General features: G+C 34.4%; 1 protein-coding gene across 1 annotated transcript; it reads right to left on the bottom strand.

The window, feature by feature from the left end:
• Nucleotides 1–216: 216 nt before the first annotated feature.
• Nucleotides 217–618, bottom strand: LOC145066754 (histone H2B.3-like). Its single transcript, XM_079014027.1, has one exon. The coding sequence runs from the start codon at nt 616–618 to the stop codon at nt 217–219; it is 402 nt and encodes a 133-aa protein (XP_078870153.1).
• Between the last annotated feature and the right edge of the window lie 11,631 nt (nt 619–12,249).

Here is a 12,249-nt window from a genome sequence, read left to right as displayed (position 1 = left end):
AATGTAATTTAGCAATAAATTTGTGTTTTATTATATATGGATTTGTGAGAAACATTTTGGTAAGATTTAAGTCATAACATCTAATATAAAATCTAATAATCCATTTCATTTTGTCAAATGGATTGTAACATAATTAAGTTGTACATCAACTTTTTTATAGCACACCTTAATTTATTTTCCTTTTATATGTTATTAAAACAAGCACATAAGGTCTATCTAAGACCTAGTAAAGTTTGCCACAGCCTTGGTGCCTTCCTGCACAGCATGCTTAGCCAATGCTCCATGTAGCACAAGCTTGACAGCAGCCTCAATTTCTCTCGCCGATAAGGTGCTCTTATTGTTGTATTTTGCTAACTTGGAAGCTTCTTGTGCAATTTTTTGAAACATATCATTAACGAACGAGTTCATGATCTCCATCGCCTTATTGGAAATCCCAATGTCACCATGGACCTCCTTCAAGACCTTGAAGATGTATGTTTTGTACGTCTCCACGGGTTTCTTATTCCGTCTCTTTTTTTTCTCCGGATCTGCTCCGGTTAAATCCTTTGGGGGGTTATTCTCATTTCTAATGTTCTTTTCAATCGATGCTTTCTTCGCATCGATCGTTTTCATTACCATTTTTAGAGAGAGAAATATATAGAACAAGATAAATATTTGATGAAATAGAGGGCTTATTAAAAGGAAAGTAAAATGTTTAGTTGTGTGAAGTGAGGTTATGTTTGATATGTTTATATAGGCAATTTTGGGTTGCTTTGATTGGTCGATTAGGAAAGACACGGATTATGAAATTTAGCGGTTGCATCAGCTAAATATGAACGGTGTGGATTGAATCTCCATCCATTGGTTTAGATAAGTATAAAAGACGTGCATTAAATGACTCGATATATGCAAATACGTAATATATATGAAATCATATTTTGTTATTAAAAGTCTGGACGGTTACATAATTGAAAAATAATATCCACATATAATTTAACTTTAAAGGGGCGTTTGGTTTGCATATATTTTCAGAAGGAATGAAATTTGTTAGATGAGTTGGTATATAAAGGAATTAAGATCAATTATGTGTTTTGTTGACATATAATGAAATATGTTTTTTAGTTGGGTTGTAAGATAACCAAAGTATTTTTTTTTATTATATTTGTATGGATGTGGGTATGAATATGTATGAGAGTGGGTGGGTATGAAGGTTTAGGTGGGAGGTGTAGGTATGGATGGGTGGGTGGGTGGATATATAATTGAGGTAAATATGGGTGTGCTTATAGGGGAATGTTTGGGGTGGGTGTGAGTGTAGGTAGGATAAGGGAATGGTTGGAAGTGAGGTTAAAGTAGGGTGAAGGTAGGGTAGGTTGGTGTGTATAAGAAATGATGATAAATTGTTTCAATTTGATGAATCATTACTAAAATAAATATTATATTTAGGAAATTTAAAAATTTTATTTAAATTAAATAAATAAGTGAATAAGAAAAATTAGCTATTTAATTATAGTTATTAAATAGATAATTATGTGAATAATAAAGAAGAATAATAAGGGGGTGTTTGACTTAGTTTTTGAGAGGCCAAAAGTTTTTTTAGGAAAAGATAAAATGTAAAATATGTTTGGTAAAAAAAATTTAAAAGCTACTTTTGAATTTTTGATATAAGAAAAATTGACTTTTTGAAAAAGTCAGAAAAACCTGACTTTTAGTAACTTTTCCAAAAAAAAAAAAGACTTTTGCCTCTAAAAAAGATAAGTCAAACATCTCTAAGTATTAATATTATTATTTAGACTTGAAATCATAAAATTTTAGAGTATGGATTAGAAATGACAAATTAACCAAAATTATCATGTAGTCTTAAATTATTGTAAGGACTGATTTATAAGGGTAATTTTATTTTAGGACATTAGTTATAGTCATAGAAGTTTCTTTAAATACTAACTTAAAAGGTGGATTGGTTTGGAAATAAAAAATAGATGGATTAGAATTGTCAAATGACCAAAATGATATGTTAGCAGTTAGCTAGCCAGCTTCTCCCATTGAAACGGATCGATTATGAGTTAGAGAGTGAGAGCTTAAAATGACAATTTCATGAGTTTGAAGGAATAGAAGTGGACTTGAGGTGCATTATAATGTTTTGTGTACTAAAAAGTGCTTAACAACTTAAGAGATGTATCACATTCTTCACTGTCTTTGTAAGAATCGATCAAGGGTTTTGGTGTGAAAAACCCAAATTCAAAAATCACGTTAATTGAAAGGATATATGGATGATTCGAGTCTTAACTTATTAATCCCAATAATAATTTTCTTTTTACCGATCAATGCTTAAAACATGTTTTAAATGGTTTTTTTGAAGCTTCATGATACAACAATGGTAAATCTTGAATTTGACACTAATGTTATGGACGCAAAGTTGTTTCAAAACTAATTTCATGTTTCTAATCTCATTACAAGCCAAGAAATCCATTATTTGCTTATATAGTAGTTGTTTGATCCAATGAGTATTTCAATATAACCTGTGGTTTATATGGGGGTTCTAAGTTTTTCCATTATTTGATTTTATCAATAAGTAAATGGAATACATTGAAAGCTGATAAAGATTAAGTCATTAAGTCAAATCGAAACTCAAATTGTTGACGGTTCATAATTATTAAAAGATTTATGACATTTTGTAACTAATGGTGACTTATTTGAGAATAAACAACTTTTAAGCATTTCTAAACATTTTGTAACTCCGTTTCCATTCAATGATTTTGAAATAGAATTGTAACTAGAAATTGAGTTTTATAAGTTTGACAAGTGAATTAAGTAAATGAAATAAATTATATAGATGTAAAGAGATGATGATGATGATGATGATGATAATAATAATAATAATAATAATAATAATAATAATAATAATAATAATAAATCGATTTTATTTAAAAAAAACATCATAAATGGTTCCTGTGGTTACCCAAAATCTGAAGTTTAGTCCCCGTGGTTTAAAAACCTCATAGATGGTCCCTATGCTTTCAAAACTTTTGATGTTTGGTCATTTTTGTTAACTCCGTTAGTTTTCTAACGTTGAACGAAGGGTATTTCTGTCATTTAACTATCCAGGGACCTTTTATGAAGTTTTCTTTTATTTATTTATTTTCTTAAAATAAATTTAATATCTAAGGGTCTCTCTCTGTGTGTGTGTGTGTGTGTGTATAAATCCAACAACTTCCATATATGTTCTTTAACCAAAGAAATTTCCAATAATGTTTCCTTTGTTATCTATCAAGCAAAACATTTCACCAAAACAAAAATTTGTTATGCACTTGTTTCTCCCTAGCCCTATATCGATACTCTCTCTTCCCTTTTCCCTTTGTAATCGATTTCAGGTGGTGGTGTTGGTTGTGATATGGCAGCGTGAAGATGACCGAAAAAGGTATGACTCATATCTCCATTTGATAAACCATAGAATGATAAAGACAAGGATACAGATACTCAGATTTGGAATCAAATACAGAGCAAGAAAATCAAACCCAAATATGGGATCCCTCTATCATTTGTTTTGAAAATGTATTCACTGTAATCAAATACAAATCAGTATCAACAGAATGAAGAAGACTGGAATTGCTTGTACGACTTCCTCTCTCCCTAAAATCTTTCTATTGCGTCTTTCTCTTGCCACAGATCCTTGAGGGCTAGAATTAAGGGCCAGCATTGTCATGGCTGCAACAATGGTTGCCCTGCGAAAATACAGGATGAAATTTCACCATTTCCCCCAATCTGATGCTCATATCAACTACAAAAAACGAAATCATCACAGCCTCCTTATAACCAAATCCAATCCACAGGCGACAAATTATAAAAAGTAACATGAAAGTAGAATGATGAACGAAAGCGAATAGAAAAGAGTCTGAAGAAACAACACAAGAAGCGATTGGAAATTTCACACTCACACACCTGTAAGTGAGTGAAAATAGTTTTCTTTTGTGTTCCATCTTACAAGTTGTTGATTGTTATGATTCTTGAAAAAAGGGAAAGTGAAATCAGTGACTCGTATGATCCGATCGATGCTCAATGGTGTGGATCTGGTCATACGGCGGTGATCGATAGGCAACCGCCATTGACACATCGATCTCACTTGCCGGAGCCTGGTAGCAGACCTTGACGGAGAAGACGAAGAATGTGGGTTTCGTTTTTGGAGGATTAGGTGGTAGATGAAACTTTAAAAGTTATGGATCACAATTGGGTAGAGAGATTGTTGCATCTAGGAAGAAAGGAAGTGGAGACGGGTTGGTGGTGCAGGTGGAAGAAGACGACACGAGAGAGAGAGAGAGAGAGAGAGAGAGAGAGAGAGAGAGAGAGACCCATTGGATATTAAATTTAATTATTTTTTTCTTTTTAAATAAATAAAATAAAACAAACTTCATAAAAGGTCCCTGGATAGTTAAATGACGGAAATACCCTTCGTTTAACGGAAGAAAACTAACGGAGTTAACAAAAAGGACCAAACATCAAAAGTTTTGAAAACACATGAGCAATCTATGAGGTTTTTTAACCACGGGGACTAAACTTCAGATTTTGGGTAACCACAGGGACCATTTATGATGTTTTTTCTTTATTTAATATAAGTGGAATATGTAAGCCTAAGTTCCAGATTGTAATTTTCCGAAGTTATTTTGTTAAAAGAAATCAATATGGCGTGTCTTCTGCCAATAGACCGAATCTGAGGGACCAAGGCGGACAAGTTTCGAAAGTCTTGTGTCTTCGACCTGTTTATGACTTTATGTCGAGAATCTTAGAAAGCAAATGTCTCCTAACCTTTTATACACTAATTTCGGACATCCTGAAACCTTCTCTTTTCCTTTTTAGCCCCGAACCCGAGAGAAAGATATAGAGAGTGTGTGTGTTTCCCTGTGAACCATGGTGTCTTGGGTGATGCTCCATCTGTTGCTAAGAGTTGATTTATGATGAACACGAAAGAGATGAAGCTTGTGCGAACTTAGAGAGAGGACCGATAACTTCATTTGTTTTCTAACCAGTGGCGAGGAGGGAAAGATAAAAGGATCCAGTGAGCCTTAAACCTCCTGTAAGTTCGTTCTCAAGTTTTCAGATGATGATAACAGAGCTATGGCTCGTCTTTTTGTTTCTCAAGTGGATCAAGTGAATCTGGATTGTTTTAGTAAGAGATTGTATGCTCATTAATAGGAGTTGGTTATTGAGTTCCTAGTGGGATCGATCGATTGTGAGATGGGTTTAAAGGGGTCATCGGGAGTGTTCCAGATTTGGTACCGGCGAGCATAGGAGATTCCAAATCAGATCAAAAGTCACGTTCGTTGAGGCGTGCTCGGTGCTTGGTAAATTAACGTCTTGGATAAGATGTTGTACCAAACTCAATGGGACTTGTTTTAGAGGTTTTTTTTATATACCACTAAAGGTGTCGTGGTCTAGGTGGCCACCATTGTGGCTGGTGCACACTAGCCCGGACCTTCGTGGTTCGTCATGCTCGTGACTCATCTTGATCGACACTACGGATTAAAATGTCCAATCAATATTCATCCGGCTAGTTTTGGGCATTTACTCAATATTTTTTTACATACAAACTTTCTTATAAATACCACAACACAATTCCTTATATTTTACACAATTCTTCTCTCCTTTTATTCACAATGGTACACTTATGTCGCTTGATCTTTCAAGAACAATGACTCCCAAAATGATGAATTGGTCGGAAGAGGAAGAAGAGAACTTAGCACTAGCATGAGTGTCGGTTTCGGAAGACCCAAATAGTCGAACATCTAGTGAGTTTTAGGTGTCGGTTTCGTAAGACCCAAATAGTCGAACATCTAGTAAGTTTTAGGTAAAGGTTGGAAACATTTTCCATAATTTAATAGGTTGTCGAAGTCGTAATTTGAATGCAATATGTTCGAAGTTTCACGATAAGAGGGTAAAATGTCGAGAGTTCGACGAAGTTTATAACTTTGTTATAAACAACGTACATGAAGACGATATCAATCCGGTTGCTATGACCATTCATCAATATGAAGACATTAACCTCAGACTGTTTACACACCTCAAAGTTTGGGTAAAATTTAAGGATTCCCCAAAATGGAATAATTAAAAAAAAAGGTTTAGAAACTAGTTTAAGTTGTGCTTGCATTTTTATGTTTTTTTTTTCTATTTTATTTTAGTTGCTTTTTAAAAAAAATTATGTAATGTTTTTTAATTGAATGAAAAATTAGTTTTAAAAAATATGTTTTTATTACATGTGCGTTTTTATATATTTTTGAATTAAACTTAACTAAAAAAAATGAGGTGAATAGTGAGGTAGTGGTAGGTATCCCATGATTTAGTGGTAAAATTATAGTGATGATGTGACACTCACCACTATAGTGGTTAGTGATAGATATAACGGATGATCTTACGAGAAAATGTCCTATTATTTTGGGAAATTTTTTGATAAAGTTTTAAAAGTTTTTTTTTAATAACAGAAAAGTCCTATTATTTTGAGAAAAACAATAAATCTCTCATTTTCTATTCAAATATAAAAAATGATTTTTTTCGTTAATTTGGGCAAATTGTTAAATAATTGAGACTTTTGTGTTAATTTTTTTTCAGAGCTTTACTAAAAAAAATCAAAATAATGAGACTTTTCTGCATAAAGTCCTTTTTATATTGATCCATTATTTATTTTTATTTAATATCATTGTAGTTAATTGTTTTTTGTGTATTAATATTGACTATTTAATATATATTGAGTGGTCAATATAGTATTAAATATTAAACATTTAACCATTTCTATTTTTAACATAATTTATTTTTATCCCTTAGTTATATTCTAGTTTTAAATATTTTTTATTTATTTAACTACTTATTTATTTATATCATAGTTTTCATTTATGAAATGTTTATGTATTAATTTTTAATGATAACCTTAATTTAAAATGTTTCATATTAAAATATAATATGTTTAAAGATAACTAATTAAATGAGTTTTTATGAACATTTTAGATAAATGATAATCAACACGTAAAATTCATATAAAGCTATTATAAAAGCTTAATCATTGTAGAGTTCAATTAGTTAGATGTCAAAAGTATTAAAATTTTAGATAAATGATAATCAACACGTAAAATTCATATAAAGCTATTATAAAAGCATAATCATTGTAGAGTTCAATTAGTTAGATGTCAAAAGTATTAAAATAATGAGATGACAAAAAAATTAAGTGATAGGGCAGGTTTACTAATGAAGATGCTCTAATGGTGTAGCATGTTATGCGTTCTTCCAGTGAATGATTCAGTACTAAGAGAGGTGGGATTTTTAACATTGATTGTTTCAACAATTCATTGATGCGTCCAAGAGAATCACATGGGCTTTCTGGGAGGTATATGTTTTTTACCACTTTGCTTCTTAGTACATTTAATTAGGTTTATGCATTAGTATCTATTTCAATATGGGTTGTTGTGTTTTGTGAAGATCGGATTTCATGATAACGGGCTTAATATACATATAAGACCATCTCCAACCCTTAATATTACTTTTTTACATTATAACTATAATTATAGTGTAAACACTAAAGTCCTCCAACCCATTACACTATATTTAACACTAAAAAGAATATTTTAGATATATTGTTCTTTATTCAACACTATATTTAGTGTTGCATTAAAATCCAACACTATATATAGTGTTAGGTATAGTGTATGGTTGGAGCATTATAGTGTAATTTATAGTGTAAAAATGACTTATTAGTATAGGGGTGGAGTTGCTATAAGATATTGATAAACATAATATTGGGGCTTATAGACTTAAATGGGTATTTGCGAGTTCATATTCTGCGATCAAATAAAATGGATGATGGGCTAGTAAAAATAAAATGGATGATGGGCTAGTAAAAATGTTAATCTGGTTTGATATTACGAGTTATTATTACACTGATAAAAATGAAATAAAATGAAAAGTCTATTACGAAGTGTTAATAAATATTTCTTGGATTAAGTGCTAAGTACGAATTATAATTAGTTCTTGGATTAAGTGCTAAGTACGAATTAAGTGCTAAGTACTTTTTGGCAGACCCGCAGGATGGAAGATCCACACTCAGGCCGGCTGACATTTTGGTCTTTGGATGGATAGGAGGGAAGCACGCTTGTGTGGATCTTACTAGGGTCTCTTCGCTTGTCGGGTTGAGGAGCGGAGGTTTCACAGCCGGGCATGCCACTTTGAAAGACGCTGCATGCAAAGTGGCAAAACACGAGAATCCACGTATAGAAAATCAACATGTGTAACACTCCAAATCTGGTAGTTACATTTTATACCCTTGAAATGAGGATTGTGGCATAATGGTGTAACAACCCGTTATTTCAGGTCAAAGTAATGACTAAAAGTCGAGTCTTGTAACCTCTTTGTAAAGTAATAAGAATATCATCGAAAGTGAAATGTCCAAAAAGCTCTGTTTGGGTACACTATGTGGTAGATATCGTGATAAGGTTTCCAAAAATATAAAGAACGCTAAAATCCGAGTTATAACGAAGGAGTTATGACCAATCAAAGATTCGTAACGCTACCGGTAAAGCGTTGTTAAGCATAAAACTGAAAATCTCAATAAAATACGTTTTAACCTTAGGCATATAAATGAAAATTGTAAATATCTTTAAACTGCGAGCATACATAAAAAGAACGCCCCAATCTGACTTCGTATGAGGAAGTTATGATTTTTCGAAGTTTCTGACCTAACAGTAGACAACTAAAAACTTGAAATAGAGACCGAGCGGTCTTTAGCCGACACAACCTAAACGAAAGTTGAAGACCCCGACAATAGGAGTACAATAGTAAAAAGTCTGATGAAAATGGACATCATATGAAGGAGTTATGGAATTTAAACGGACTTTTCCAGGTCCGGCTTGTTAAAAATAATATAATAAAAATAAATCAAAATTAGCCGACGGAGTCTAAACGAGAGTTGTAGATCCTTTTCACACCTACGCGTGCATATAAAGAACTTTGAAATCGGAGATGGTACGCAAAAGTTACGGATTTTACAAGTTCGGGACACAAATTCGAGGCTGACTCAGCCTCACAACGTGAGGGGACCATGCTCACGACGTGAGCTCGTGACTGATGGGTTCCAGAGTGTCAGCCACGTCAAATCGTCGAAGAGGATCATGCTGACTAAGCCTCACGGCGTGAGGATCCAAAACTCACGACGTGAGACCCCAAATCAACCCCTATAAATAGAAGCTTAAGGGTGTCGGGTTTGGTGCTCATTTCTTTCCTTCTAAGTCTGTAACTCTGCGTGATTACCTCGACAAGCCTTCCCGAAGCCTCGGTTTTTCATACTCGAGTCCCGAAGGAAGTTCTACACTCCCGAGATCCCCGAGAATCCCGAGATTTCACTCTCTCTAGTCGAAGTTCTGCTCGATTCTTCTCTCGACTACTTCAAAACAACTACTTCAATCAAGTGAGTTCATACCCCCTTTTATACACCTTCAAATACTTTATAGTGTACTTTTAATACATTTTGGGGGAGAATACAAGTAAACACCCGGTTAATCCCGAGTGAAAACGTGAAAACTCTTGTTATACCTTGCATGCACTGGATTTATACAAAATGCATAGTATCCATGGTAGCCATTCTTGTTAAAACATTTTATGCATTCAAAGAACTTATGATTTATGCTTTGTCAAACATTGTGAAAGAGGATAAACATTACATACAAAACTATCACTTTAATACAGACTTAGTTGAAAATTCGTGAGACAGTTACATCTTCAATGCTACCTTTTTGCGAAAAGGTACTACCTAAAGTCCTGTCCATTATAACCAGAGTCTCCTGGTTAGAGAGCGTGTCAAATGTGTATAGATCTATACAGGAAGTCATGATCCCGCGCCCTGACTGTTAGCGACAGTCCTTTGGGTGACAGATTGTCATAAACGTTTCGACGCCTGAAGACCGTCGCCACAGGCATATTATGTTTAGTATGGTTATAAAACTCACCGGATAGACAATTATTATCGTATTATGATTTTATGAACGAGTAACTATTAAAACTATTCCTCATCTAACAAGTGCGATCTTCTTATAGCTTTATTATATAAAACTATGCTTCAACCTTTAAGCATGTCAGTTGCTTGTGATTTTCGGTCTTAGAGACTGCCTGTTACTTTAGGAAAATAAGGGATTTTCCTGTATCTAAAACAATCAACTAATAGGAATATAAGGGATTTTCCTGGTGCAACTATTTACAATTCACAACACGAACATTCATATGCATATCATACTTTATAAGAATTTAAGGGATTTTCTTGGAAAACGCATGAACTTTGGAATGGCATACATTTTCTCAAAACCGCTTATGAACTCACCAACTTAAATGTTGACACTTTTTTCTTTGAAATAACTTGTATTCTCAGGGAACCGCTAAGCAGGTTTGGAAATCATCTTTTGGGGATTAACGTTCTGGCGTTAATGACTTCTTTTGAAACATGTTATTGTATTTATATTTTGAATATGTAACAACTACGATTATGTAAACACTTTTAAATATTTATATATTTGGTGGTGTGTACTTTCCTTACTATGCAATTGTTATGATACTGAATATGACGTCCTCCGCCCCCGAATGTTTCCGCCGTTCTGGTTTGGGGTGTGACAGATTGGTATCAGAGCTTTGTTTATAGTGAATTAAGTATATCAAAACCATCTTTGGTATACAACTATAAACACAACTGGGCAAAAACACTCTGAGTAAGAGTCATACTTTTAAAAATTAAATTTATTTAAATTTTGTAAAGTAGGCATGCATTCATTTCATATTAATAACGGTTTCATAAATAGATCAATATAGAAGAATTATAAATAAATTGTGCAGTGCAGGTGTGCCTTGGGACATGTAATCGGAACTGGGATGAATGTAGCCTGATCAATTATATTTGTCCGAGAGCAGACTAACGTATGCCAGGGAGTGTCTGCAGTGGACAACAAATTTAAAACATACCAAGAGCATATCATTAAGAATACTATGAGAGTATTTGGGTATCTTCAATCGTCAAACTTAAGGGTAAAACTTTACATGCTTTAGCTTATAGTCAATTCTTAACCATATTCTCGTATAGACTCAATGGTTGGATTCCATCACCCCGGCGAACCCTACTACCCCAACCAAGGTAATGAGGGATGGATTGTAGACGACCCTGAGGAGGAACCCATGGAAGACGAGGAAGAGGAAGTTTCGGATAGCTCAGCCTCAGAGCCCGAGGTAATCAATCCGCCAGCCGTCCGACCTCCATCCGTTCGACCTCCTTTCAGGATGGGATTTCAAGGACCAACTCCCGTTTGGGGAAGCCACATCCATCATTGGAGCCATCAACAAGGACTGCGTCCTCTTTACGGTATGTGTCGGGACTTCTATGATGTCAGCGGAGGAAGTTCAGCTGATCGAGCACTCCCAGTAATGGTAGGCAAGCTTGCCAACCAGGCTTATCAATCCGGAGTCCAGGAAACCCGAATTCACGAGGTTGACATGAGGATGGAGGATAATGTAGCTGATATTCGATGCCTTGACATGCTACAAGGGAATGCTCAACTCCACACCAACTCTCTCCAAGAGCAAATGACTACAACTCTCTCCGAAATGAGAGATTTAAGGGAGCAATAAGCTGCCTTTGACAGGCGTCTCATGGGAGCCAAGCAATCGGATGCGGAACCGAGCTCCAAGCGCAATCCGCGCCGCGAGTAGTACTCGCCTAACTCCCAAATTTTGATATAAAATAGGATCATCGGCTAAAAGTCTTACTTTCTTTAACTTTCTGTAATCAGAGACCTTTAGAAAGGTCAATTTTGTCCTAACTTCGGATGTAACACAACCATATGTTTAATATATATATATATATATATATATATATATATATATATATATATATATATATATATTAAACATATGGTTGTGTTACATCCGAAGTTAGGACAAAATTGACCTTTCTTTCGGGTGTTAATTTTGTGCGTTTCTTTCAAGTTCATGAGTTTATCTATTGCTATTCAAACTCCATTTGTGAATCAAACTCAAAGCCCTGTGTGGTCCAAACCAAAATTTTAAACTATTAAAGATAGTTAACTCAATCAACCCTCGACCACCAAAACTAATGATCTTTCATTTTTAATTCTTGGTAGCGCGATGCCTCCTCGTCCAAACCTAAGACCCAGGTCGGGCACGATACCAACACCACTTCCACCACCAACTTATGATCCGGCCATGGTCCAGGATGCTATCACTGCAGCAGTAACCGCCACCCTC

This window comes from Lactuca serriola, chromosome 8 (assembly GCF_051521515.1).
Source record: "Lactuca serriola cultivar US96UC23 chromosome 8, Lser_US96UC23_V15, whole genome shotgun sequence".
In the NCBI taxonomy this organism is placed as follows: Eukaryota; Viridiplantae; Streptophyta; class Magnoliopsida; order Asterales; family Asteraceae; genus Lactuca; species Lactuca serriola.
The sequence above is the reverse complement of the archived record's forward strand: the minus strand, read 5'-3'. Positions and strand labels throughout refer to the sequence as shown.

What these genes read in the sequence shown, in the direction of transcription:
- LOC145066754 (XM_079014027.1), bottom strand. Translation starts at nt 618, where the DNA reads ATGGTAATGAAAACGATCGATGCGAAGAAAGCATCGATTGAAAAGAAC.